General features: G+C 43.8%; 1 protein-coding gene across 2 annotated transcripts; it reads left to right on the top strand.

The window, feature by feature from the left end:
- Window positions 1-26,340, top strand: MLLT1 (MLLT1 super elongation complex subunit). Of its 2 annotated transcripts, XM_088526777.1 has the most exons (12): window positions 1-103; window positions 2,719-2,899; window positions 5,163-5,245; window positions 13,715-13,858; window positions 15,348-15,473; window positions 17,353-17,898; window positions 21,450-21,537; window positions 22,109-22,220; window positions 23,485-23,584; window positions 23,797-23,868; window positions 25,156-25,227; window positions 25,709-26,340. In XM_088526777.1, exons 1-12 carry the CDS (start codon window positions 92-94, stop codon window positions 25,835-25,837), a joined length of 1,665 nt encoding a protein of 554 aa, XP_088382903.1. In that variant the 5' UTR covers window positions 1-91; the 3' UTR covers window positions 25,838-26,340. The 2 variants fall into 2 exon arrangements, with proteins under 2 accessions (XP_088382903.1, XP_088382904.1); XM_088526778.1 differs by lacking the exon at window positions 15,348-15,473.
- The last annotated feature ends 1,446 nt before the right edge of the window (window positions 26,341-27,786 follow it).

The following is a 27,786-nucleotide window of genomic DNA, read 5'->3' as shown; positions in this document are numbered from 1 at the left end:
GGTGGGGGGCGGGTAGCGAGCGCCCCCCCGGCGAGCGGCCGCCAGCAGCGCGAGCGAGGGAGCGAGCGGGGCCCGCGCCGCGGCGCCAGCCATGGACAACCAGGTGAGGGCGGCGGGGAGCGGGGGGCCGCGCGGGCTCCTCCCGCCGTCCCGGTTATATTGGGGGGGGGGGCGGCCTCGCCCGTGGCGGGTGGCAGCGGCCTCGGGGCGGGAAGGGGCGGGTGGGCGGTTAACGGCGCCGGGGCGGGCGGCGGGTCCACCTGGGGCGGCGCGGCCTTTTGTGCGGGGAGCGGCCGCGGAGGGCGGCTACCTGCGGCGGGGGCGGGGGGCCCGGCCGCCCGCCGAGCGGCAGCGGCCGCCGGTGGCTCCGCGAACAAAAGCCAGGAGGGCCCGGAGGGGGGCGAGGGAGAAGTTGCGGAGGCCGCGTCCCCTTTGTAGCCGCGAGCAGGTTCTGGTTTCCCTTTGTTGGGGAGGGGAAAGGAAAAAAAAATAAAAATTATCCTCCGTTTTCCTGGGAGCAACTTTGGCTCGTGGTGCCGGAGAGCTCCGGTTCCCGGTTTTGTTCCAACTCCCGGCCCGGTTTGTAGTGATTTAGGACGGGAGCGGCGCGCGTGAGGAGCCCAACTTTCCCTCCTCGCTCAGCAGTTCTGTTTTGCGCCTCGTTTTGCTCTTCCCCAGCTAGGCCCATCTGTTTCCCAGCTAAAATTTCTCCGCCGTTTCAGCCGCTTCGGCGGATGCCGTAGCAGTGACAGCCATTTGCGCCCCGCTGGAGAAGTGGGGGGACTTGCTGGCAGAGGTAGCACCATTTGAGGGGTAATTATGGAATTGATATGGCGAAGCCGCAGAGCAGGCGGCGAGCGCGGAGAAACGCTCGCCTGCGAGCTGTGGAAATACCCGAGATAAAGCAAACCCACACGTACCTCCTGTGTGCGCCTGGGATTTGGGCAGTCTGTCTCCACATCGTGCTCCGCCACCTCAGAAGAGATTTCTCTGAGTAAAACACAGCATGTCTCTTTTTTTTCCCCCTTACTCCTTAATATGGCACACAAGAACAGACTGCAGCGTGCGTTCATTTTTAGTGCAGGAGCGAGATGGAGCCAGTGTGGATGTGTCCTTAAGCGCAGAGCGGGAAAGACAACCTGCCAAGAGAACCAACTTGCAGGGGAAGGTGACATGTAGAAAGATTTCCATGAGGTAGATGAAGCAATTAGATGCTTTTGTCCCCAAGTCTTAGAATGGATGCGCGGGATGGCAGCTGAAGGTATTTATTGTAAAGATAATAGCCTGGAGGAATGTGTTACGGTTGTAGTTGAAGTTGGAGCTAAACTAAGATTCAAGAAGATCGAGCTTTGATGCCTGGTGAAGCTCCTGTGTGATCTTTTTTTACAAAGAAAAAAAAATACTGACTTTTAGGAATGATTTATGCTTTTGTCAGAAAGTACTAATCATACGCTGAAAATCATTTTCCTATAACATGTCAAGTTGGATATGCAAAATACTTTGCTGAGTGTGAATCTTGATCTTAATCTCTACTGTAGTTCCTCAAATGCAAAATGGGGCTAGTACTCTTTCTAAGCTTTTCTCTAGATTTGAGGGATTGCCCAAATATAGATTTGTTTTGCAACAACATGCTCTCAGTTTGTGCCCGTGTGCACTTGTATTTTAGCCGACAGGAATAACAAGGCATTTACTTTTGAGTCTTAGGTGAAGAAGGGGGTAAGGACCGTGAACTGCCCCACTTAGTCAACTTCCATTTGCTGAGGCTTGATTTGGTTGTGTTGAGTTTGAGATGGTTGTGCCGCTGGTTGAGTTTGGGTAATGGGTATGCCCAAAAATAATTTAGTAAAGAGACAAGTGGTTTCGGTGTGATTTCTTGTGCAGACCTTGCCCTAGGATTTGTTGGATTTAACTTTCATTTGACTCTCAGTTGCCTTTCTGATGTTACCTCTTTTTCTTCACTCTCTTGCTTTCTCTTCACTGCTTTCTCATCACTACTGGAAGGTCTGCAGTAGTGTCTGGATCTTCCCAATTAATTTAATTTGTCTTTTAAGCGTTTAATTTCTGTGCGTGTGTGTGTGCACACTTTGAATGAGACCCTGGATACACCCTTTTTATTCCATGATCCAGGAGTGCAAATCAAAATCGGGTCATTTTAGTGCAAGTATTTGTTATACCTGAGACTTTGTCTTTGAAAGTCTATTAATAAAATACGTAATAAAAGTATGGAGCATCATAGCTGTACTCTAATGAATGATGTGTTTATTCTAGACAATATCATAGTCCAGCAATTCGTGATCTAATTTGTTCTTTTAAGATTACATTTTTGTCAGTGCTACGAATTCTGTGAGCTGTGAAAAGTGAGTTGTTCTTGATTTCTCTCTGCCACTTTCTAGTAATAAAGGTTCTGCAATTAGAACTTTGCTGACGATTCAGTCGATGTGACACAGATAAACCTGCTGCTCTTCTAAAACGTCTTTCTCTGCAATACTAATATTAGGAAAATAATTAGGTGGGAAATGGTGCTAGGAGCTATTTTTAATGATACCTTCTCTGATTGACAACAGTTCAGTTTTCAGAATGAGCCTGATCTCCCTCCGGAGACAGTTGTGTTCTTCTCCTGCTGATACCTAGCACTATCTGTCAGTGAAGCTCAGCATTATATATATAACATGTAACCCGTTTCCTTTTCCTTATGTCCTTACCTCTGTCCTAAAACAGTGCACGGTTCAAGTAAAACTGGAGCTGGGGCACCGAGCCCAACTGCGGAAAAAACCCACAACCGAAGGGTTTACTCATGACTGGATGGTGTTTGTCCGTGGCCCGGAGCAATGCGACATCCAGCATTTTGTGGAAAAGGTGGTCTTTCGGCTACATGAGAGCTTCCCTAAACCCAAACGAGGTATGTTTTTGACGACGTGTAATTAGGCCTTTTCTGCCTGCGAGCGCATTGTGCAGGCCTGGTTTGGTCTTGTACTGTCACATTTCAATAAAATATTTCCTTCGAGAGGAGCAAAAATGTGCATTGCATGCACTTGAGTCTTGACCTTTACCATTGCTGTTGAGGAAGGTCGGGGAGAATGGGACCTTTCTTCTAATGAAAGGGTCAGAGGTGAGATGCTCGCTCCTCTTATTTAAGCATTAGTATATTCAGCTTCTGCAGGCACTTGGTGACAGCAGAAGGTAATTCATGTTGCAGAGTGGGAAAGATGGGTTTCATTAGTTGATCTGAGCTAACAAAAGCATGTGATTTGTGTGAGGTCTTCAAATCCTGCAGTGGTGGATGTATATTATTATGTATTGTCTTTTGCATTGCGCAGCAAGCAGCTATCAGTATTCCTGCAATTTCTAGTCTACAAGTGCCAAGTTAGGTAGTATTTAAGCCGATATAAATCAGTGCAGCCCAAAGGGTGGCCTCTACCCCTGCCCATAGGATCCAGCTGCGTGCGTGTGTACAAGTGCTGTGCACCCAGCTGGGTAGGGGAGGGTATAAACATTTTGTAACATCTTTTTCTGCTGGATTATCCTTTACTCTTTGCGAGTGTGCAGCAATGTGAACCTTACTGTTGGCACAAGACGACAAGAATGCAAGGTGGAGGGTGGAAAAGCAGGATTTGCCCTTTTCGGCAGCAGCACAGCCTTAGATTTGCCTAAGATTGTGTAACTGCATGTGCAGTGTTATTGTTAGGTAGTGTTACCAGGAACGCTGACTGGCTAACGCTACTGCTATAAATTACTTCATAACACACATTCTTTGAAACACCATTTTTGGAAGCTAGCTGGTCAGGGAGGATGTTTTAGGACTACTGACTTCTTTGGTTATTTGTGGCAGTCCATGGTTAGGGAGAACCTCAAAGGTGTTGAGCTCATAAAAGCGGGCATCTAGTAGGTGTATGTTGATTATGTCTCTTCAGGATTGATGTGGTAAAACTGATATATGATAAGCAATTGTGATACTAAGCTGGAAGCTAATTCATAGAATAAAAGTTACAATGTGCTCTGCTACAGTTCTTATCAGCAAATGTAATTAGTCTTTTACAAACATCAGCATTAGAATAGTACATCCTTTCTGCTTAGTGGGTTGCTGTATTATTTACCTTTAAAAGAGGCTTTTTTTTTTTTTTTCTTCTTCTCAGGGATTTTAAATATTTCTTTGACCTTTCTCATGATGCCACTTTGCCTTTGACCAAAGAGTGTCAGGATTATACTTAAGTTGTATGGTGAAACAAAAAACAGAAAAGCCAAGCATGATAGGGTTTTAATTAATATGAGATCCAAGTTAAAGCAAGTCAAGAGGTTTGGGTTATTTTTATATATGCTCTTCTGTTATAGTTGAGTGCAAGGAATTTTGAGTGCTGCTTGCTAGTGCCTTTATGATGGTAGAAGTACTTAGAACTGGGGATAATTTAGCAACATTGAGGGAAATTAATTTGTGTGTTTTTTAGGTTTGAGGGAAATAGTGTTTCCTAATCATATTAATCCCTTGAAATTATTCAGACAAGGAAAGACTTGCATTAACTTTACCTAGCGACTTCACTGACTTTATTTACATGTACTGTAGCGCATGAATTATATGCGAGTGCATCCAGTTCCCAAGAGGGAGAACATCTGTAGTCTCGTGTCTGTGCTGACAGCAGGTCTGTATAGTTAACTCATGGCCAAATGCTCCTACATTCCTTCAAGTCAGCTATCACTGCACAAAATACAGTGGTAGATGGTAGGAAGGACTCTGCAACATAGAGATAACTCATGGTGGGGTTCATAAATGTCGGATCTTAAAAAATAAACTTTACCTTTCTATACTGCTCACATTCCCAGTGTTTGGGAGGTGGCGTTTGTTGCAAGGCAGCTTTGCAAGACGCTCTGCAGCTGGAGCAGCAGAGAAAGGTAATTCTGTTGCACTGTGACACCAGAGAGGGAAGGATTCCGGTTGAGTCTTGGGAATGGGAATGTGTTTTATGGCTCCTTTCTGTGGGAGGAGCTAGGAGTGGCGCTCAGGCTCTTAACTAAGCCTGTGACCACCATCTTATTTTGGTTTTCAGGAAGGTTGATGTTTTAAATCCAACACGAGTTGCCAGAGACCTTTTTCTCACCTTGCAACTCCTTTTTGCATCAGATTAAGTTGCGCTATGATACAAATTCACGTTTGTGTGTTTTCTTTACAGTATGCAAGGAACCCCCATACAAAGTGGAGGAGTCTGGCTACGCAGGCTTCATTATGCCCATTGAGGTGTACTTCAAAAATAAGGTAGAATCCGATTCCTGATCTTTAATTGTTTTGAGCTGTGCCAGATCCTGAAACTGCCTGACAGAATGACTCTAAGTTATGTGACTGTTTTATGTGTGTGGTTTTTATTGCTCTAATAAATAGAATTTAACTGGGAGTTGGAGACTCCTGCCAGGCTTAAAAAAGAGCATTTCGTAGAAATTGAGCTATATGGAAAGCTAATCTTGGAATAGGGTGAAGGGCCATGAGATTCTGAAAGGAGACTGTAGCACTTGTTACAAGGTTTTCTAACACAGATAATATTAAAGCAGTTTAAAATATTTTATGCAAATATAGAAATCTGTTTTAGAACCCGAACTTTATATTTTTAAAAGTAAATACTATTTTAAATAAAACCTATAGTTTTTATTTACAGTCTATTTAAATGTTTTTATTTAGTCTTATTAAAATAACTGTACAAATATGTTAGTAGTGTAGGTCCAATACAAAGGTTTGTGTTTATAGGTAACATCCTTACAGTGATATTAAAACTATTGTATCTCTGATTCAATAATTTTCCAAAAGGAGAGTATTTAATATTTTTAATCTTTAGATGCTTTGCTAACCAGTATATAGAAGTTTGATTTGGGGATTTATTGTGTGCTGTAAGTCCTACCACAGAGAGCACATGCTGCATGGCTTGAACAAGGTTATGAAAATAGGGATTGGTCACTTACATATCAGCTTTTCCGTGCAGTTGTTTTGTTAAGCATAAATACTGAATCTTTCTGGATTTGATTACTGTGTTTAGAATAAAACGTTCAAGTTGCTGTGCTTATTATTCCAAAGGGGAACCTAGATAAACTACAAATTTAAACATTAAGTCACCTCACAGTATTGTAAGTTCCCACCCACTCTCCGCCCAAGCACAAGCAATTAGCACATGTTTTGTGTATAGCAGACCACATGTAATAACCTATTTCTGCTTAGCTTAGCAGCATCTTTTACCAACACATCTCCCACAAATGTATCTGGCTACGTTTTCCTTCTCACCCTACTCTAGGGCAGTGTATTATTCTGCTGGTGTCACCAGATTGCTCCCATCCTGCTCTGTAAATTTTATGCATTTGATTTAGTGATTAGCCAAATAATGAGACTGCAGACTGCCGGGCGAAAACTTTGTTCTCTAAACCCAGAGCATTTTGGCCACAGCTTTCTTGGGGGTGGGGTGAGCCAGAAGGATGTGAAGAGAAATGGCAGTTAGAGAGCAGGGGATGAAAGTTGTTGATAGAAGCAAAGGCACCGAAAACTGACTTGAGCGCACAAAACCAAAAAAAAAACCCTCAAAGACTTAAAAGTAGTTTGACTTCTGGTGTCTTTTCTGAGGTTTTGACTGGAAATCAGGAAACTGCTCATCTGCACTGTGTTCAGGCTCAGTTCAGGTTCAAAATCTACCTGTGCCTTCCTGACAAAAATTGTCTGCTCCTCCCCTCTAATGGCTGGGGAGTCTTGCATGACCGTGATGGGTGAACTACATTTTGCTGCTACTCTTAGCTTTTCTTTTCTTCCTTTTCCACCCAATGTTTCTCACAGTTGCTTTTCCCCTGCAGACCTCTCACATATTCTCCCTCGCTGCTGTTTTTTCTTTATATGTATATTTGTACCTGTATTTGCACTTGTTTGTGTTGTCTGCTGGCCATACTCGTATGTTTTTCTGTCTTCCCATCCCACGGATTCACAAACTCCTTGCCGAGCATGGAGCTGACAGCTTTTCTCAATCTAACTTGGTTTCATGCCCACCAGGGTCATCGCTGCGCATTGTTTCTATGCACTGCATAGTTGTGCTTTCTAACATTAGGGATGTGATGACTTTTTAAAAAAGGGAAATAGGTGGCCCCTGTTCTTGGTGGAAACAATGGAAATGGCAGCTACTTTGAGAGAAGGCAGCCTGTTTTTGAGGTTTTTGTCCTCAGAGGAATGGAAAACAGCTTTAGTTTTAATGATTTGTTAATAAATCTTCAAAATACTTGTCTCCTCAGTTTTGTAGATGTGAGTATTATGGGGAAGCTCTCCTATACCTTTAATCTCATTGCTAAACTGACTAATTACGGAGCTCAGGACGGCGCCTTCACCACCTTAAATGGGGGCAAGCTGTGGTTGAAGGGGGGAACGTAACCGCTTCATCTTTCAACACAGCATTTGAACTGACCTCTATTCTCAAGCTCAAGCATGTGCTTGAAATATATGAGCTATATCTAAGTCTGCTTTTAATATTTAAAGGTGATTTTGCAGTCCTTATGGCAGAAAATGTTATACTCTCTTCATACTTGAAAATTAAACTTGGTACTTCTGATTCTTGGAAGCTTAAAAGCTGCCTGCAATTGGGAAAGCTCCTCTGACCCCTCTTGCCTGGTGCTAAAGCCATCTTGAAATACCGAGTTCTGTGACTATTTCAGGAAATGGAAAAGTAAGAGCTGAATGGTCCTGGAAAGACAGAAATGCAAAGACAGAAGATGAGCAAAGATGGGCGTATAGTAGAAATTCAAAAGAGAAGGAAAGAAAAGAAAAGGCATGGCACAGGTTTAAAATGCAGTCTGTGTTCTCCTTCACTGGTGAATGTGACATTAAAGCACCTAATAAATAAGTATTTTTTAACTACCTAAAGACCATATGTTCACTCTGGTCTCTGTAAACCTGTTGACGCTGGTGGGGATCAGCTGTTCTATGTGGAGCATATATTGTCCTCAATTTGCCTGAATTGATTACAGCATTTGGGCCTCATCCTTGAGTAACTCTTTTCAAGGAGAGATATTACGGATTGATTTTGAGATTGCTTAGAAAATGATGTGCTTTATAGGTGCCTGGACAAAATGAGGGTGGTGCTTTTCGGCCGTATGTTCTCTGTGTTCCAGCGCATTTTTGTGGTGGTGGAAGTGTGTCCTTTCAGTCAAAATGTCACAGCACCTTTGGGTTTTATTTATCAATGCATGTTTATTGATGCCTTATAAAGGTGAGAAGTGGATTTGAAGAGGGAGTGAGCCGATCTGTGAAGACTCATCTTTTCTAGGACTGTCTAAAAGTTTTAATTCCACAATTTAAGCTTCTTTCTCAGTTTTTATTCCCATTCTCTGTCCTATTGTTAAATAGGATGGTAAGTAAGGGTTGTCAGAACCAGTTTTCCTTGCTTTGGCTCACAGAAACAGCGCTGTCCACAGCTGCAGGATTTTTTTTTTTTTTTTAGAATCTTTTAAGAATATCTTTTAATTAATTTCATCTATTTGCTTTAGTTTTTAGGCAACTTTGCCTAAAACTGCCTACGAGCTCCTTTCCCATGTGTAGAGCACTTTTTCCGTTACCCATTTGGAGTAGGAGAGTTGGTGCTTTTGGCGCCTCCGAAGCTTTTGATGCCTTTCTGTCTCACCAGGAAGTGTCAGCGGAGTATCAAAAGTGGTGTAAGAGCCTGGTTTTACTCTCAAGAAATACAGCTGTGGTGGAATGTGTTCCTCCTTCCTGTGTTGTATTCATCTTAAGTCCTTTCTCCGTCTTGTCTTTTGAATGATAGAACAGATATTTTTCTATGTGAACCTGGAGAGTTTGTTTTTCCAAATTTGCTGGGGTGTCCCGGTGGCTCGAACAAGCAGCCGGATTTGCATTCCTACCTGGTGTCCGTGACCAGCTTGAACCTTTGCCTCTGTAACTGAACGTGAAAAATAAACGGCAGGATCCCAGCAGGTTAAATCAGAAAGGTTCTGCAAGCACAGCTGAGTAGAGGTAGCAGATCATTTGGGACTGTTGCACCAAAATGTTGCTGTGCTATTGCTAGTTTTGAGCCCTTTGCGTTTCTTGCTGTAATGAGGGCTGCTCTTAGTAGCTTCTGCTGCTTGAATCAATGCAAACTGGGAACCATAAAGGCAGTGCTGTTTCTCTAGAACTCTTCCCTGTCGCTGATTTCAACAGTCTTTTTTTAATTTATTTATTTTTCCTGCCCTCATTGTTGTCTCCAAATTCATCTCTTACAGCAGTGGCCCATTTTAACCAGGAGACTGTAATACAGGTGCAGCAGTGGTTTTAAGTTGCGTTTTTGTATCCTAATTAGAGCCCACTTCCCCAAAAAGCCCTTTGTGTTTTTGTAAAGTAAGGCAAAAAATCTTCCTGCAGTATAGATAAGCTGTTGTATTAAGGTGTGTTTAAAAGATATTGCCTGCAAATTTGAGAGTTAAGAGACAAAAGAGTTTCAGGATTTACATTATGGAATACTGAATATAGGGTCTTTTCCCTTAGTGAAAAGAGAAGAAAAGTCAGTTCTGTTTGGTTGGTTTGTTTTTTGTTAGGTTCCAAGTAAACATATATTCTTCCCTATTATTTGTAGATATTATATATCTATATAAGTATACATATATAAATAAAGGAGGAAGGAAATAATGTGTCTTTCAAAGCAGTGCATAGGAGCTTGTATAGCAGGGTAAATGGAACTAAAGCACCCTTAAAACAAGATGTTGGGATCTTCAGTATGATAGTAGTGATAGTGGTAGTAGGATAGTTCATAAAAGCCTCCTAAGAAAGGCCACTGGAGAGCTTATTTTTGCCTAAGTCACTCTATTCAACAAATTGGGGCAAGATTTGCATAGGTTCGATTATATTTTGTTGGGTAGATTTGAGTATGTTTCAGGTGTTACTTATTTACTCAGTGTTGTTGCAAGGAGGAGTTAAAATTCATCATATTTGCCTATACTTCAAGCACAACCACTCTGTTGCTGGTGTTTTTCAATCTATGCTATATGGACTTCTGTACCAAACCTTCACCGTATCCATGCATGCACGGGGGCAGTGGGTAATCCTCACTTTTGATCTGTTGGAAATTTGTGGGTATTATGAGCTCCACGTGAGCAGACTGGTTTCCTAGCCGAAACACTCGTGCTGAGCGTTTCGGTAGCCCTGCAGCTAGATATATTGCAGTGCCTGCCACGAAAGCGTTGGGAAATGTAGCAGCTTCAGCAGCAGCGTGCCTTGGATCTGTAAGTGCTAGCAGATGAATAAATGTCCCTCTTTGAAAATTAGGAAAAATATAGTCGCTGCTTCGTTAAAGTGGTTGCCTTAAAACAGAGGAGAGATCCCCAAACAGGTTGTCGATTTAATTAACCCTGTAAAAATCTCCAAAATTGGCCTATTCACTTTCAAATGTCCTGGCTCGGAGCTGGTGGAGGAGTAGTCAGACGGGTTGTGCAGGCCTGGGAAGGGGTTTCATCTATAGAGACGTTATGAACCCGTTACGGCTAAATGACTCTGTCAGGCTGGATCTATGGCAAAAAGGAAGTGGTGTTAGAAGTTATGGTTATTGAATAACCATGAGGCTGCTTCCTTGGTGTGCTAGATTTTTTGTAGATAATTTTGTTTTATGGCTTTCTAAAAGTGATTTATGAGCTCTGTGCGTATGCTACCAGTGAAATTCTTTTGATTTGTGCGGGTGGCAAAGGGCACACGCCCTGCCTTACAAACGGGACCAGGAAATTTCAACAAAAGACTTTGAAAAAATTCCTCCTCTTACAGAAAGTGCCAAAAGAACTTTAACCTGTTACTTCAGTACTCCAAAGGAAAATAAAGCAACTCTAGAATTCAAAACAGAGCAGCTATGAGGCTGGAAAAGGGCAAGGTTAAAGTGCAATGTGTTCAGGTTTGGGGAGCAGTAGTGGAGCGCAGTGATTCTGTGGATGGAGGGGTATTTATAGGGACTGGAAATGCTTGGAGCTTGGCCCTGACAGGGCACTCTTCTGGCTGACTTCTCCATTGGCATCTCAGACCTAAGGGGCAGATAGAAAGGGAGTTGCTGAGATGACTTCCTTGCAGATCCCGTACCAGGCCCCTTAGAAAGGGTTGTGGTCAGAGAACAGTAAAATATTCACAGGAAGTCTCTCCTGTTTTCGGTTTCTTGATTTCTTTGTTGAGGGTAGAAGGTCAGAAGATGGATCTAAGGGGAAAGCTTGACTTGCCTGTGGAGTTGCTGCTCAAGCAAGTAACCCAGGAGTGTGGAAAGTGGCCGAAGTCGCAGCTTTTTCAATGGACCTGCTCGCTGCCTGGACCGAAGTTCTTGCAATGAAAAAATACCTTTCCTTCATCATAGCTCCAAGCAGGAGGACGGGTAGATCCCAACATCTTGCTTGGAAAGATCTCCAAGTGCAGCAGTGTGGGTTCAGTGTGGCTTTCCATGTAGATGTTGTGTGGGTTCAAGTCCTTTGGGAGAAGTGTTCCTGGGCTTTCCCCTGAGAGTGTTTGCTGTTGTTGTCAAGAGGAGAACATTGAGGAATTCTGAATGGATTAATTTTTGGAGTGTTTTGAGCTGTAATTATTAGCTGTGGAAGCAGTAAATGAGTAAGCCAACAAAGCTGCTTTCTGCTTTGAGACTTTTGCAGTTTTCTTGTAGGAAATATTTTGTTTGAACTTCTTCCTGTGGAGTTCAAACTTGGAAACTTAGAAATTCAAAACAGTGCTGTAATTTTTGATGGAACCGTTTACTTGGGTGGCATCTCCTGATGTCCTGAGAGGATAGAAAGGATATTTTAATGATTGTAATACTTAAATTAGGCTCGATTCCCAGAATGGTCGTGATCTTAGAGTCTGAGAAACTTCTAGTTTTGCAAACAGTGGAAGGTAATCATGGAGATAGAAATATTTGGGGGGTTCTGTGGTACTTCTGAATCCATGTCAATAAGGGGATATGTAAGACGGAAGGAAATGAATTCTCAGCTGCAGTTCCCATCTCCCACTCTGAGAGCAAACAGGCAGATAACAAAGCAGAGCTCTGATAACATGGGATCAAAATCTAAAGCGTGTGTTTTGCTAATATATCCAAGATCAACTGATTCCATGCTGTAAACCAGAAAGAACATTTTAGAATCGTTCTTTTCAGGTCACACTTGGGTTTCTCTTCAGCCTTTGTTTAAGTCTGTTAGACTATGAGCAAACCTGTGCAGCTGCCGTAACTCCGATGTAAGAATGTACTAACAAATGCAGAGCTTACTAACGATGCAGTTAATAAAAACGGTCCTTGCAGCAAAGCAGAACGTGATGAGGCAGTACATTTGCAGGCAGATATTTCTTTCCTCTTCCTATTCATATGTTTTGATGGACCTTGAACTATTCCAAGTGTGGCGGTATTCTCCAGAATGTTTCCGAAACGGATTTTGCAGACCCAATCTTGTTTATTAGGGTATTTTTATTTTAGTCTGTAGTTGCTTGGGTGTCTGTCTGCCCTTGGGATCCAAGAACCCGACTCCCAGGTAGGCTCCTGGTACCACTTTTGATGTAAACCAGATGGACTCACAAATACAAATTTTGTCATTGGGAGTACAGCAGTTGGCACAAGCAGTGGCTTCGCTAGCGACATCAGTATCCCCCGAGCGAACAGCAGGAATCAGTGTGGTCTGAAGCAGTTTGACGCTTCAACCTATTTTCAGCACATCTAATGGCTTGGGCGAGGAGCCTGCGGCGTCTGTTCCCGTACGACAACGCGGCTGCAGCAGGAGCCCGAGCTGCTGGATGGGAATTGTGGAAAGCTGCTGGGCGGCTGCTTGATGTTGCGCGCTGAACGAGGCATGTGGGATGCATTCATGTAAATACTGAATGCACTGCAAGGCTTGGCGTGTTTTACAGGAGGTTTTTTTCCTTTTGCCGTGTTTGAATTTTCCTCTTGAAATAGAGGAGGCACCATGATACTCGGGAATGGTGCGGCGATATTTGTAAAGAACAAGTCGCTTGCAGGGTTTCTGACCTTCAGAATGCAAAGGGGCTCCAGCAGCGTGCTGGTTTGCACAGCAGAATGCACAAGAGCTTCCTCTGCTTCTGCAGCAGGTGGAGCAGAGGCAGTGAGCCGCAAATGATCCCCAACCCGCACACAAGCTGCGGATTTCTGGAGTGAAAGTGCTCTTAGAAAGTTCAAAAGCCTGGGATATCTTCCCATTCAGCCGCTGCAATGTGCATACTGAAAAGGATTTTACAACCCAAGTCATTCTTTTATCACTGCATTTGATCTTTTCTCAGTATCCACAGAGATCCTGCAAGTTCAGAAGTTGCCCTTTCTCTCAATAAAGGATTATGCTTTCCTTAATATTGATATTTATAGGGTTGTTGTTTCCCAAAGAAGATAGCATCTGAATTTCCATGAAAACAGAATATTAGATTAAAGCTCGTGTGCTTGCTTTGCTGGGGTTGCTTAGACTGCTTTAAACAGACAGTTATCAGTTAGTATCTGTGTCTCTAGTTGTGTGGTATTTTTTTTTTCCAGGGAAAATCTACGTCTGACTTTCTGGTGAAAGTTTATGTTAACTTCAGGCATGTTCGGCTCTTCTTTTTTTCCTGGCTTTGAAAAGAGCTCTGATCTCATGATGAAAAACTATGAGTGCAGCATTTACTCAGTGGGTTTTTTCAGGGATTTTAGGAGTGACCATTTGAAACCTCTAACCTAGCACATTTGCCAAACTTCTGGTTTCCCAAAGTTTTCTGCTTTCTTGGTTTTAGGAGGAACCGAAAAAGGTTTGTTTCACATATGACCTCTTCTTAAATTTGGAGGGGAATCCGCCTGTGAACCACCTCCGTTGCGAGAAGCTGACTTTCAACAACCCCACCAAGGAGTTCAGACGCAAACTGATTAAGGCTGGCGGGGTAAGTGCCGGGGAGATCGGAGAGCTGAAGAGATTGAGATGTGGCTGTTAATGCTGAGGCAATAAAGTCTCTGCAGAAATGGAGAGCTCGTGAATGGCACACGCTGCTCATTCGCCAGTGAGAGCCACCTGTGACCTGTCGTGTCCCGAATTCTGTCGGTACCAAAGAGTTTGAGAAAATGGAGACGTTTTCAGCATGTTCCTGGTTTGTCTTTGCCGCGGGAAAGGTTAATACTTGGCACTTCTTGGTCAACTTACGTCCTCCAAACCTGGAATCAACTGATGCTTGCTTAGATAATAAAAATTAAGACTTTGGAGTAAAAATAGCTATGAGGGGGAGAAAAAAAAAAACAAACACACAGAAAAAAAATATGGTCCTGAAAGGCTGCTCCGGTGGACAAATTACTACCAGAGGGAAATTAAGATGCAGTGGTAGACTAAAGAAATTATCTTCAAGTAACTATACAAGATCTAGGCAATTTAGTTCCAGTCACAATGTGCATGAAATGACCAGTCAGAGGAGGTCACGAGGGTATTCTGGGCACTCCCATATGTGATAATATATAATTCCGTTCTGTTCGAGGACTTTATTCAACATAAGCTTGATTGTTGGCAAATTTTTCTTCTGCAAGACATCTTTCCAGCCTGAGCAATATTTAAAAGAAGAGGGAGGAGATGGAAGTTGTGAGGAAGTTTGTCAAGCATAAGTTGAATGTGTGGCAAGTATTCCAAGCTGATTTGTGCAGATCTTTGTCAGTTGTCCAGGGCTTCCAAGAGGAAAGTGCTTATTTCAGCCATAAGATGGCTAGAACAGAATTTACTTATTAAGATTTTGGTCATGCGTGATAGAGTTCTTTAAATATCAAAAGGTTTCATCCATGAATCTCTTTTGACGCTGTTCACCTGGTATCTTCTTGACTGTGTACTTCATCGACAGAGGTTAGGGAGTAAGTTTTTCAACCAAACTTTTTTAAGGGATTGCTTTAAATATAGGGAAGGTAAGAAGAACAGATGTGTCATAGAGGTCCACACTTTGTGTTGAGATCTTGCAAGAGAGAGTCCCATGGATTTTTTCGGAAAGAATCCAGATTTTCCCACATCGATGGAATCTTGCACGTTCCTTTGGAATTTACTTTGCTTCCAAACTGTTTGAAGAAAAAAAGCATTGGCAGTAGAACACACAGTTCTTGTCCATAACTCTGTTGCCTGCTCGTGCTCAGAGTATCAGAGTTCCCTTTGGGAATGACACTTGATATTACATCTTGCCTTTTATTCTTTATGTTTTTAATGTTCTGTATTTCAGGCATTGCCTTGGGACTAAGCATCTTAACTGGAATTATAGAGACAATATCTTTTATGGCCTTTAAGGGGAGAAAAGATCTAAAAGATGAATAATAGTGTATTTCTTGAGCGAGTAACTTAAGCTGAACGTGTGTTAATAGTCAATGTTTCTTTACTCCTACATATTTTTTTCTCCTCTTTATTACTAGGTGATGGTAATGCCAGAAGGAGCAGAAACTGTTTCAAGGCCAAGTCCTGATTATCCTATGTTGCCCACAATACCACTCTCCGCCTTCTCTGATCCCAAGAAAACCAAACCATCCCACGGGTCAAAGGTCAGTGACGCTTGCTTTTCAGTCACCCCGAGGTGCAATCTTTCAGGTCTCTGCTCCTCAGCTTAGCAGCTGCTTGTAGGTGCTTCTTACTTGGAAACCTTCCCTTGTGCTCTGCGGCTGAGTCTTTGGGCAATCTGCATTGTCCTTTCTTTCCTGCAGCTTCTTCCCAGTTAGAGCATTGATTTTTTTTCTTAGCAATTAACAGGGGACATGTGGTCATCAGCAGCAGGGCTTGTCATCTCGCGTAAGCTTGAAATAAGAGCATCTGTCTAGGATGTTTCTTCTCTTGCCTTCTAAATTGAGGAGGGCTCTTCATTGCTAGACTTCTCTGGAGGGAAATTTAAAAAGAGAAATAAATGTCCACGACTAGGACTCTCTGGTGAACCAAATCTTGCTGCTGAACTTACAGGGCAGAGAAAGTTGCATTAAGTCCTCGCTGATCATTCTGACTTGTGTCCATGATGCCGAAGATGAAATACGTGCATCTTTGCTGTCACGTAAAACCGTGTTCGAAGTCCTGAGGGATTTCCATTTCATAGCAGCAAGGCTAAGTATAGAGTCAACGTTTCATCTATCAGTAGAGCTACTGGGGTAGTGGCATAAAGAGCATAAAATATGCTCTACTTGGTGAAACCAGTGATTTCAAGATTTGATGTTTGCTTCTAGCTATATCTAGCTCAAGTTCCTGAGACTTCAGAAGAAACTTGAAGTTTTTTTTCCTCTCACTTGTCTCATGAAACTACCTTTGTGTAATTGCACATAGGAGGGCCTATTCTCTTGATATTCACAGGGTGATTTGAAGCAGATTGCGTATGCTTTATCAGCCTGAACAGTCACAGACATTAGCAGCAATTCATTTTGTAGCATAATTCAGTTCTGCTTCTTGTTTTCTTTGGGGCTCTGAACTTTTATTACTTGGTTTTGGCCAAGTCTTCTGATCTCGATATCGCAGAACAGTGTAAAGATGCCTTATCTGTTAGTGGATGATTTAATTTTGGAATTAAGTGTTAGAAAATGGAGAAGAAGAAAGAAAAACAAAGGCTATGTGAGCTCTGGTGAAAATTGCCAGTGGCTAAAGAAACAGCTTGCTTCCCTTCCTCCACATTGCCCTCAAAGGTGCATATGTGTTTGAATCTCAACTTGTCCAGTTCATATTACAGTGTTTCCCTGCAAGATTTCTTTCTCTTAAGTGTTTTGAGGTCGTATATAAATTGCAAAGGGCCATACTCCTTTGGCATTGCCTGTACCTGTCTCCTAGGATAGGCAGGGTCCAAGTGGTTGCTGTCTCAGTGCTCTAATTCAGGTTGATAAATGCCTGTCGTTATCGGAGACGTTGGCTTTCTTGTGGTTGTGGGGGAATTATGTGTTTTTGCCAAGGTGCAGTTCAGTTGACATGGTAAGTTCAAGGCTGGGCTGCCAACAGAACTTGCTTTTGCCATGGCTGTGATTTAATCTAAAAAATCTCTTCAGTCGACTGCCCTTTTCCCCCTAAAGCTTGTGTGTACCGAAGGAAAACTGTAGTGAAACTCTGTGGAACCAGGTTGACTGCGTTCACTCTTACCCAGCTGCAGACGTTTACCCTGTAGATGAAATCTGAGCTGAACCTCTAGCCCCTCCATGCAGACCACGGCAGGAGCAGCCGTTTCTGAAGCAGGTTCCATCCTGTGCTGAAGCAGATGTTTAAGCACCGGGTGTCGATAGCCTTGCAGTTGATGGACAGAAATCTTGATGTCTACCTCAGAAGTAGATAAGTTAGATGTGTGTGGGTGGATGTCTGCTTGAAGCAAATGCTTCCATGATTTATCAGCATGTGTTTTGTAGTTTTGTGCAGAGTTTCTCTTTTTTACCTAGCTTGTGTGTTTCTGTTGCTGAATTTTAGGATGCAAGCAAGGAAAGCAGTAGGGCATCCAAGCCACACAAAGTAACCAAGGAGCACAGAGAGAGACCAAGGAAAGATTCTGAGAGCAAAAATTCCTCCAAAGACCTTGAAAGAGAACAGAACAAGCCTTTGAAAGACTCCTCCAGGAAACCAACTGAGAACAAACTGCCTAAGGAGGAGAAGGCACCTCCAAAAGCTGCTTTCAAGGAACCAAAACTGGCCGTGAAGGAGACCAAACTAGAGAACACCTCTCCAAAGGGCGGGCCACAGCCGGAGTTAAAGTCTTCCAGCAAGAGGCCCTCCAATGTGGAGTCACCAAAGCCTAGTGCCAAAAAACAAAAGAAGAGCAGCTCCAAAGGGGTAAAGAACATCCTCGGGACATCTCCCAGAACCTCGTCTTCCTCGTACCCGGAGAAGAAACAAGCCAAGGAGAAGATGAATGCCAAAGTGGAAAAGGTAAAATCTGAAAGTGAGGCCAAGGAGATCAAAAAGCCTGTGGAAATGGAGGAGTCAAATTCAGAGGATGAAACTTCTTTCAAGTCAGAGGTGAGCATGGGTTAGAGTTTTTGAGCAAGCTGGTTTAAATCACTGCATGAAAAATGTCTTCAAAAATACTCAGACGAGACAGAAAAACAGACTGGCAAATGCTTAGGCATGCTTGTATCACAAAACTCTTAGAAGATCCTATCAGTATTATCATTACTGCTACCTACTTTACCTCCTGTTTCACATGTACATTTCTATTCAGATGTATCTGCAAGCAGTTACCTCAGTGTCAGAGTTTGAGGTTTTGGTGTCTCATTTCTTGCAGTGATGTTTTTGGAGCACAGGTATAGACCAGTTTTCTACCTGCTTAGGATAGCATGCTGTTGAGCTTGATTTTACTTTGGAAATGGAGTAGTTTCAGTTTTACTTTTGAAAAATAAATAAAATTTAAACAACAGCAGCAACACCCTTGTTCCTGACAGGGCCTCTGAGAAATGTACTGTTGGTTAAAGCTCAAATACAACCACACGCCACTAAACATAAATAAGTTGGTTGTAAAACATATAATTTGGTTTATGCTTCTAGTGCTATTTTTTAAAGTTATTTAAATATCTTTTTTTCCTTTTTACAACTAAGGACATTCCTCACGCTCCATCTTCTAAAAAGCTTTTTTCCAAAGGAGGCAAAATAAATAAAAAGTAGAGAGAGGGGTGGAAAAACAGCTGAAATCCAAAGTCTTTCTATTTTTCTCTGACATTTTATGTTTACTGTAAAAAAGTCATGCATGTTTTTATAGGAGCCACACGGCTTCCTACTGACCACCTCTAGAAAGATTTGTTTTACTAGCATAAATCTGCTAGGTAAAATTTGTAGTGTGATTTAATCAGCCTCATAATGCAGTAAGTATTGGTAGATTTATTCAGAAAGTACTTTTTTTTTCTTTTCCCCCAAAAGAAACAAAAGAATTTGAGGAAGTGCTGAATTAAGATTTTCTGCAAAGCTTTGTGCAAATTGAGAGGTAGCTTTTGTGGCGGGTTTCCAACACCTCCTGTCTGCTTTCAGGCTTGAGCCTGAAGCGCGTTGGTGCAAAACCAGCTCCTCGTCTCCGTTTAAAATACCCTCGCTGCGAGCCTCTGTCGCTGTGAACTCCTCAATATCTCGTAGCTCGTCGTGTCTCAGGTGCCATCTCGCCGCAGCTTGACCGCAAACTGATACCGCTGCTCAGGTGTCCCCTGAAACCGCAGACGGGGACAGTGGTCGCACAGCGCCTGCCGCAGTCCCCGCCGTCCCCTCCCTGCCCTCCTGCACCAGCCCTCGTGGTTGTCGGATGCTTCCCAGAGTCGCTTGAGCATCGACCCTGCAGGAGGAGGATAGGGGGAAGAAACCGTGGCAGCTGCCAGGCAGGTCAGCTTAGGTTTCTGTGGCGCTTGAAGCTTCAGGACACAACTGCATAATGCATTGGCACCAGCAGAGAGGCCTGTTGGAGTGGCTTTTCCACCCCGGGGGGTTTCTTTTTGGCTCCCGAGGCTGCAGTTTGCTCCGCCGGTGTTTGTAGCGCTCCAGCTGTTAGGGCTCGGCGCCGTGAGCCACATCACTGGAGTGAAGGAGCAGCTGGAGGTGGACCGGGGCCCGGAAACTCTTAAATCAGCTTCGCTGCTGAAGCCAACGGGTTGTGCAACGTGCTCCGAAGCTGCAACGCGGCCAGCGCTTTGAGTTGACATCTTTGCGGGCTGCTGCTAAAAGGAACAGCCTTGCTCTCATTTGGGCTCCTTGCAGCAGGCTGCAGAGTTTCTCCTCCTCTTCCAGCGCCTGCCCAAAGTCCCCTCTTTTTTTTTTTTTTTCTTTTTTTTTCTTTTTTTCTTTTTCCTTAAATACCGTTTCATTTTTCAGGAAGATCCTTTCCCCGTCCTGGCCTCATGCTTGGCTGCGTGAGCGCTGGTACTCACAAAAGGGAGAGGCCGACACGGGAGGGCAGAGCTGCTTTTTGTCGCTCGCCGGCCGGCGCTTTTGTCGCGTCGCGCAGACCGTGGAGCTGCAGCCCGAGCGCGGCCAGCGGCTGCCTCCGAAACGGTCCAGAGCGCCGCCGGGGCTAGGGCAGGTGGAGGGTGGGGGCGTGCAGGCAAAACTCATCTCCCATTAAATCACAGAGGGGAGGTGACACCTGCTAGACTTCCAGCAGTGAAAAATAATAGGATTGAGTCTGTGGGTGAGGCCCTGGAGCGCCCTGGTCCTAAAAATACTGCCCTTTTCTTGGGCACTTGGGCTTGTAATTTTTGCAAGCAGGGCTGCTGCCCTGTGCCCATACATCAGCTATCGCTGCTGTGAAATGGCTCTGCTTTGCTCTTGTAGTAATATCACTTTGAGACAATTTTTTCCTTTTTAGAATTGAATAAATGCAACTCTTATCTTCAGATGATAAATTACACAGAGGGGAGGATGCCAAGGTGAAAATGCTGCTTGCACCTGCTCATGTCCCCGTCCTACCTGTAGACAGCATTCTCTTTGTAGCATTAACCTTTTCTAACACGTGTAGAGTATTTAAACAGCAAACAAGTATATTGATCAACAGAAACGTGACCTTTTTTAGCCTCCGTTTTTGTTTGCAAAAGTCACAGATGTGCTGGAATGGCGCAACTGAAGCACCGAAGGGAATGACTTAAATGAAGCTGAACTACGACACACGGAGGATCTTAAATCTAGAGCCCAAGTCATCTTCAGGAATCTCCTAACAGCCTCTTGCTGGTGGGGATGAAGGAGGTGGTTTAGCTTTCACTGCCACCCTGTGGTGCTTCAGGCTAGAGCAGGGGAGTGCTGTACAAGCACCCGAGTTTGTGCTAAACATACAGGGTGTTAAAACTTTGCCAGGGATGCTATTAGTAGCTATAGCTCATGGCACCTCTCTTCCTCCCGCTGCTTCTGCAACCTCTTCTGAATAGTGACAGCGGAGTTGGTTTCACAAGAGTTTACTGGTTTCTGTCAGGTTTTTCAAAATCCAGTTGGAAACAATTCAGGCAATCACTCATAAATTGGTGTAGAAATAAGTGGTTTTGGGAGGAGGTGTAGTAATAAGTCAGAATATCTCAAAAGATTTTGGAAGAAAGTGACTACTTCAAGGCATCTTTTCAATGTTTAATGTCTCCTAAGTGAGATGCTCTGAGGGAATCTTGGTGAGTGAAAACACATGCAGGTCTGAAAAGAAAAAAAAAAGTGGTTTTGAAAGGAGCTTTGGTAGTTCATTGAGGTTGCCTGTTGTGTGGGCTTCTTTCACACTGCAAAATAAGCTTGCTTTTTTCTTTTTTTTCCCTTCCCTTTGGTGTTTTTCATGTGGTATTTTGCAAGTGTTGAGATGATTTGAAGCTAGTGGCCCTAAGGGTCCTATTGGGAGCTGTTGGTGCTGCTGCCCAGAAGTTGGGTGGGTTACAGGACGCCAAATTTTTGCAAATGTTGTGTTTATTGTATGAGTATTTTTGTAATTGACATCTGCAGTCAGTGATGTATGATGTAGTAGGGCTCTTGAATCCTGAATCTCGCTGTGCTCTGGATTTCTGGGTTAGAAAGGTTAAGATTTTTTTTTCTTTTTTCTTTTTTTTCCCCTTTTATGGGGGGTTAAGTCTGTCCAGTCCAGCCCTTCCAACTCCAGCTCCAGCTCCGACTCCAGCTCTGACTCTGATTTTGAGCCATCTCAGAACCACAGTCAAGGTGTGTTACAAGAACTAACATTTATTAAAGTTGTCTTTATGTAACCTTGGAGGCTCATGGGAATTATATCTATTTTCCAAACATCATATGTGTGGTATCCCCAGAATATTTCCCTTCTGATCTAAGATAAATTTTAATACAAAGTAGAGATGATATGGGCCTTATCACTGTCATTTGGGCAGTGCCTGGCATTGCTGCATGTTCTGATTCAAACAAAATGCAAAGAGATAAACCAGTAGTGGCAATAGTAAATATTCTAACCTTAACAAATGCTGTGTTGCTACAAATACTGTCCCTTGAGTGACTTCTAAAATGGTCCCTCCGATTTTGTTACAGAACAGAATGGGTGGATTTGGGAGGGTTGTGCAGTTCTTAAAATTTCAAGTCAGCTTTAATATTGAGAGACTAAAACACAGCATCTTCCAGCAGCACCTTTGAGCAAAAAGAAAGCACCAGTGACATTTTCCTGAGAACTCTTCTTTTAACTTAACGATAAGCTAATCCAAGTTTAGGTGGGAGGTTGGCCGCACGTGTCCTGGATGAGCATTGACCTCAGCCTTTCTCTTCCCAGGCCCGCTGCGCTCCATGGTGGAGGACCTGCAGTCGGAGGAGTCCGATGACGACGACAGCTCTTCCGGAGAGGAGGCCGCGGTCAAAGCAAACCCCGTCAGCCGGGATTCCAGGTGGTAACAAAGCGGCAAGAAAGACGCAGTGGTGTTTCTTTGTGCTCCCTGTTTTGTGTTTTTGTGCTCCTTTTAGAGGGTGGAATCAAAGTGGTGAGGGCAGGGAGGAAAGTGTGAGAGAAGGGACAGATGTGCGGGGCGCTTAGCACTGCAGAGGGCTGCAGAAGAGGTGATGGAAACAGCAGGGTGACAACAAGATGAGATGAGGAGAACGTCTCCGAAGCTCAAAGAGAGGAAGCCGCAGGGAAGTGGCATGTGAGGAGCTTGCAGGTGTTAGTGACTGAGCCCCTTAAAATAATCACCTAATTGTCTCTCCCAGATCTCCGCGGAGATCTTTGATGTGCGGAGGTCAGAGCAGCGGTGTTGGGGCTGCCGGCGCGTGCGGAGTGCCAGGACGGAGCTCCTGGTCTCTGCTGCTAGCGCTCCCCGACAGTTGGTGCCTTGACCCCTCTGGGACATGGGTAACAGCTGTTTCCTGCTTTGGTCCATGGAAATAGTTGAATATCATCCCTCTCCCCTCAGGAAGTGCTGCCGAAGCCAAAACCCGGAGTCCCAGGCTGGGTACTTGAAACCAAATGCTTGGCCCAAAGAGCAGCTGCAGATTTCAAGTGACACTTGTGTTCACCAAAAAATAATCCCTTGTGTTGCCTTGTGCTGTTATCAGCTCCACAGGAAATGAGAGACTTTGAAAGATTGTTTTTGTGCCTTTAGGGAATGGGTAATAAACACATTGGTTTTCAAGACCATCGAAAGCCGGATACCTGCTAGAGATCTGCAGGTCCACAAGATGAGTAAGATAAAAAAGGAAATCTCAAAGATCAAGACATAGCAGAAACATTAAATGTGTATTTATTTTTGCCTGTGTTCTCAGTGGAGGTCTTACAGCTCTCCTGCAGCAACTTGCAGTGATTTTAAAATAAATAATGAAAATGAGTAATTGCCATTTGCCAAAATGAGATGGCACTTGTTTAACTGTTCTAATGAGGCTTGAGTATGAAATAGGCTCGAGTTGAACTTCTAGTTGCAATGTGTAAACTAACCCAAACTACCTCGTCTAACTCCCCAGGGAACAGGAGATGGCAAAGTTGAAGTCAGCTGTGACAGAGGGGTTCTCTGGAATTGCACAGTTTCTCCTGGGCAATTTAACGTGGTCTAAAATAAACAATAAAGTTAATGGCCTTTGTTTCTGTTTCATTTAACTCTGTGGTTCAGCTGCCAGCAAAATAATTTCCCTTTGGGTAATTCTGTGCTGCTTGTTTTTCAGACTGAGCCTTAGCGACAGCGACAGCGATAACAGCGCAGATTCCTGCCTGCCAAGTCGAGAGCCTCCTCCTGGTCAGAAGCTGCCCCCAGCAAATAACAAGGTACCACATCCTGCGTGCCCACACCGGGCTGCTCCAGCAGCCTCGGGTCCTGTGTTGTGTTCAGTCCATGGTGTTAATTTTGGCTTGCACTCTTTCACTGTCTTCATCAGATGGGTAATTTCTTTGTGCTGAGGGCTGTGCATCCAAACCACTAAACCGCTGTGTTGTCTGAACTGACTTTGGTCCCTGAAGGCTGTTTGTTTTACCCTCAGGCATCTGGAAGAAAAAGCCCGGAGTCTTGTAACAAGCCAGAGAAGATCCTGAAGAAAGGAACTTATGACAAGGTATGTTTAAAGATTTGCATGTTATAGAGTTGTTGGTTACTACTTCACGTTTCTGAGTGAAGATAATTGGAGTCAGTGTAGGCTGTTCGGATTGCTCTGCTTTGGCAGGTTAAAGACTTGAATACAATGGAAAACAGATGGTGAAAGAATAGACTTGGGAGATTGACATTACAGAAATTGTGTAGCTTAAATAAACGGACCCCCATGTCTTTTCCATGTGCAAAATGTCAAAATTGCTTTATTTGTTTGCTCTTAGTCTCAACAGCTGTGTGGCCACACTGCAGCAGTAAACTGCCTTTTGATGAAGTGGCACTTTCATCTACGCTTGATCTTACAAGTTAAAGATTGCTCTATGCTCTGCTTTGCTGTTTTAGTTGAAACCTTTGTTTATTCAGTGGCTTGGCCTTGCTCCTTGCCTCCCAAGGAAGGTCGAGCAGTGTATATGCTTCTAAAGCGTGGTTTACTTGCAAGCAAATAGCCAAAACCCAAATTGCCCTGAAAGTTGCTCCACTATGGAATCTTTTTTCCTTTTTTTAAAAAAAGAAATCAATTGAATGGAAGCTTAATACTTTTCCTTCATCTACCCATTGAGGTCCTCAGGCCAAAATTAAGGTATTGGTGTGTAGCTCACTCACTTCACTGCTCAAAACACTTCTTCAGCAGGAGAATAGAGTGTAGATTAGTAACTTAATGCTAGGTCTAAGTGTGATACTTGTCTCCGAGTCTTCTGCTAGCTACAAAATCTTGCAGCACTAAGTGATGTTAACCAGAGCTGTGGTGTCTGCACTTCCCAGTGTGATTGGTATATGTAAAACTATCTGGGAACAGAGTGCTCAAAGAATTTTTTCTTACCTAAACACAAAATGGTGCTGAGCAGATTGCTGAGATGTTGATCACCAACCCCAGTGCAGGTATTTTCAGGTAACAAGTAGCTGTCAGGTAACAAGAGCTGTTAGCAGTAGGTTAGTACACCCTAGTGATAAAAAAATGAACAGTGAAGTATTCCAAATTTAACTTCACTCCTTAGAAGCCAACCACAGATGTTTATTTAATAGTGTCATTGAAGTCTAGATGTTGCTGTTCATACCACTGTATTTGTGTGAAGTCTTTGGTCTCCTGGTTCTTAGAAAGAATGGAGGAGGAGCAGAAAATTTAGGGAAAATCTGGGAACAGAAATTTGCCTGAAAGGGCTGCAAGTTCCTCTGGACCTCAGTTGGAAAGTCTCTTTGGTGGCCAGATGTACACCCCAGGTTTGTCACTGTGTTTCTGTTCATGCCTTCCTTACAGGCCTACACGGATGAATTAGTAGAGCTTCACAGGCGACTAATGGCACTACGAGAGCGCAATGTGCTACAGCAGGTAGAGATTCTTTGGCAGTTTTCTGGCAAGCTGTTGTACTCTGATAACCTTCATGTCCAAGGGTCTTTCTCAGCCCTCTGCAGTGCTTGAGATTTCACTTGCTTCTCATGAGAGAATATGGTTCACTTTGGAAGCAAAGATGTGTAGAAAGTAATTCAGATGGGAATGCGATGCTTTTGTTGGTAAAGATGCTCAAGTGTGGTTTGGGAATCCTCCATCATCCTGTTAGCTGTCCTGAAGCTGGGGTTCACTTGATATAACTTACAAGGGGGAAAAACATCGTCCTGGAGTGCAGGAGAAGCTGTTTTTATGGGAGGGGACTCCCCTCTTGCCACAAAAAGGGACCCACTTGCCCTCTGAGGCTGTTTTAAAAGGATGGGGAAAGGATTGAATGGATTGTTCAGTATCTGCTGTCCTGTCTGGTGTACTTAATCCTTATAGACCCTTGGAGTACATTCTTGCTCATTTCCTTTCTCTACAGATTGTAAATCTCATTGAGGAAACCGGGCATTTTAATGTTACCAACACAACCTTTGACTTTGACCTCTTCTCCTTGGATGAGACAACCGTCCGCAAGCTGCAGAGCTACCTGGAAGCAGTAGCAACATGACGCTTGGCCTTAGAAGCAGGCTGCTTTTGAAAACCAGAAATCCCGTTTATTGGTACCAGGAAAAAAAACATGGAACTAGGCCTTCTTACTCTCTTGATTCACCCGAAGCACTGCCTTAGAGAACAGCCATGCTCTATGAATGCACAGCCAGCTGCACTTTCTTGTAGGCTTCAAACAAGCACCCATATCGCTGAGTCTGTCCTCCCTAGCTTCATAAATACGCTTGGGCGCAGGTCCTGAGTAGAGCAAAAGACGTGCTGCTCCTAGCTGCACAGCGGGACCTTTTTTTTTTTTGGTTTTACTTCAAGAGACTGTGTTGCAAGAACACATGTTTTTTCTGGGCGTCTCTGAGGTCCGAAGAAAAGGGGATGATGTTTTCTTCACCACGTCTCGGGACTGGCCTGCAGAGAGCTCCAGTGAGTCCAATTTCCTCCAGCTCTGTGAAGAATTGTCCATGCTGTGTAAGCGAGATTGGCTTTTACAAAGCCAGCCGAGTGACTGATACCAGGAGGCTTCCCGGGGTCCCGCCGCTCTGGCGCCGGAGCGAACGGGCTCCCGTTTCGATGGCTTGCGAGTTCTGCGCGGTTTGGTACAGAGCACTACTGTAACTGGGCTCCCGGTTCCCACGAGGCTTCGCTCCGCGTGCGGAAAGCGGGACCTGGCTCCACATTTCAGCTTCCTGGAGAGATGGTTTGTGCCCTGGGACGAGGTCTCTAGAATCTGCTGTCTCCCGTTTGGGGAGGTTGAGATGTCTTGTTTGCTGATCCAGGCTCCTAAACAAAGTCTCACTCCTTTCAGTCTGCTTTAACTGTAATAGGACTACAATACTGTAAGCTGTATATTTTATATATATATTATATATATGTATGTACTGTATGTATAAGAAGGGCCTAGTTGGGTCTTATGATTTTAAGGGTGTGTTTTTTTTTTTTTTTTTTCCTGTTATGTTTTTAATGGCTATGGCAGGGGAAGGGCGCTTAATAAGATTTGACTTGTTTGTTAAAATGCCTCTTGTGGATGATTTTTAGTGTCTGAACGCTGAACAGCAATCTTCAAAGCATTTTGTGCTCTGGAAGGGACTCACCTGTCTTATTTTCATTTGTCAGTGTTTTAATAACTTTGCCAAAATACGTGCTTGGTTTTTGTTCTATGTTCTCAAGGATGAATCTTTCCTACATTGGCCCCTATAGTAGTGGCTGTACTCTGGGAAAACCAAAACAAGGGAGAATATTTTTCTTTTAATCTTGGGACACACCTGGAAAAACTCTGATAGAAAAGTGAATTCAGGTTTGTTTCCTCCTCCCTCTTCCTTCCCCCCTGCCCATTCAAGACATGGCAGGAACCAGAAAACACTAATCCAGAATCTTTTATATATTTCTAGTTAAACTAGTATTGACTTTCAAGTATTGTCTGTATGTTTAGGCGGGCATGGGGGAAGTCTGTACCTTTTATCAAAATTGTATTAAACTGTGTCCTAAATTCAGTATTTTCTTAAGGAATCGCTCAGTTTCTCCAATCAGTACGTCAGCTTTTGCCAAATGTGCGTGGGCCGCTGGCAGCGAGGAGGAAGGCAGCGGGTCAGAGGAGGCCTCTGCTCACGGGCAGAGCACCCAGGTCCCTAAATCTCCCTTGTGGGAGGGAGCCGGGTGAGCAGCATCTTTCTTTGCTGTCCCCAGCCCTTGTGAAACTGCGGTCCCTTGTTTTGGGTTCCCCCTTTCTTTATCATGGAAGTGTTGCAACAAGTGGCAATATGATGATAAGCTTGTTTGAGTTGGGTCATGTTGACCCGATTCCCGTTAATTTTTGTCTCTTTGTACCATCTTTCGTGTGTCTTGTATATACAAATCAAGCTCATGCCGGGTGCGTGCCCTGTCACAGCAGTGATTGTAGCTGTTTTCTCTCCTGATGGACAACGCCACGCCTGGACTGAGCGCCGTGTGCGGACGCGC

This window comes from Tinamus guttatus, unplaced genomic scaffold (genome assembly GCF_059628265.1).
Source record: "Tinamus guttatus ecotype Peru unplaced genomic scaffold, ASM5962826v1 Tinamus_guttatus_pri_ptg000254l, whole genome shotgun sequence".
NCBI lineage: Eukaryota > Metazoa > Chordata > Aves > Tinamiformes > Tinamidae > Tinamus > Tinamus guttatus.
The sequence above is the reverse complement of the archived record's forward strand: the minus strand, read 5'-3'. Positions and strand labels throughout refer to the sequence as shown.

What these genes read in the sequence shown, in the direction of transcription:
- MLLT1 (XM_088526777.1), top strand. An exon ending in AGGTGTACTTCAAAAATAAG is followed by an intron (nt 5,246 to 13,714) that starts GTAGAATCCGAT and finishes TCTTGGTTTTAG; the next exon opens with GAGGAACCGAAAAAGGTTTG. An exon ending in CCCGTCAGCCGGGATTCCAG is followed by an intron (nt 22,221 to 23,484) that starts GTGGTAACAAAG and finishes CTTGTTTTTCAG; the next exon opens with ACTGAGCCTTAGCGACAGCG.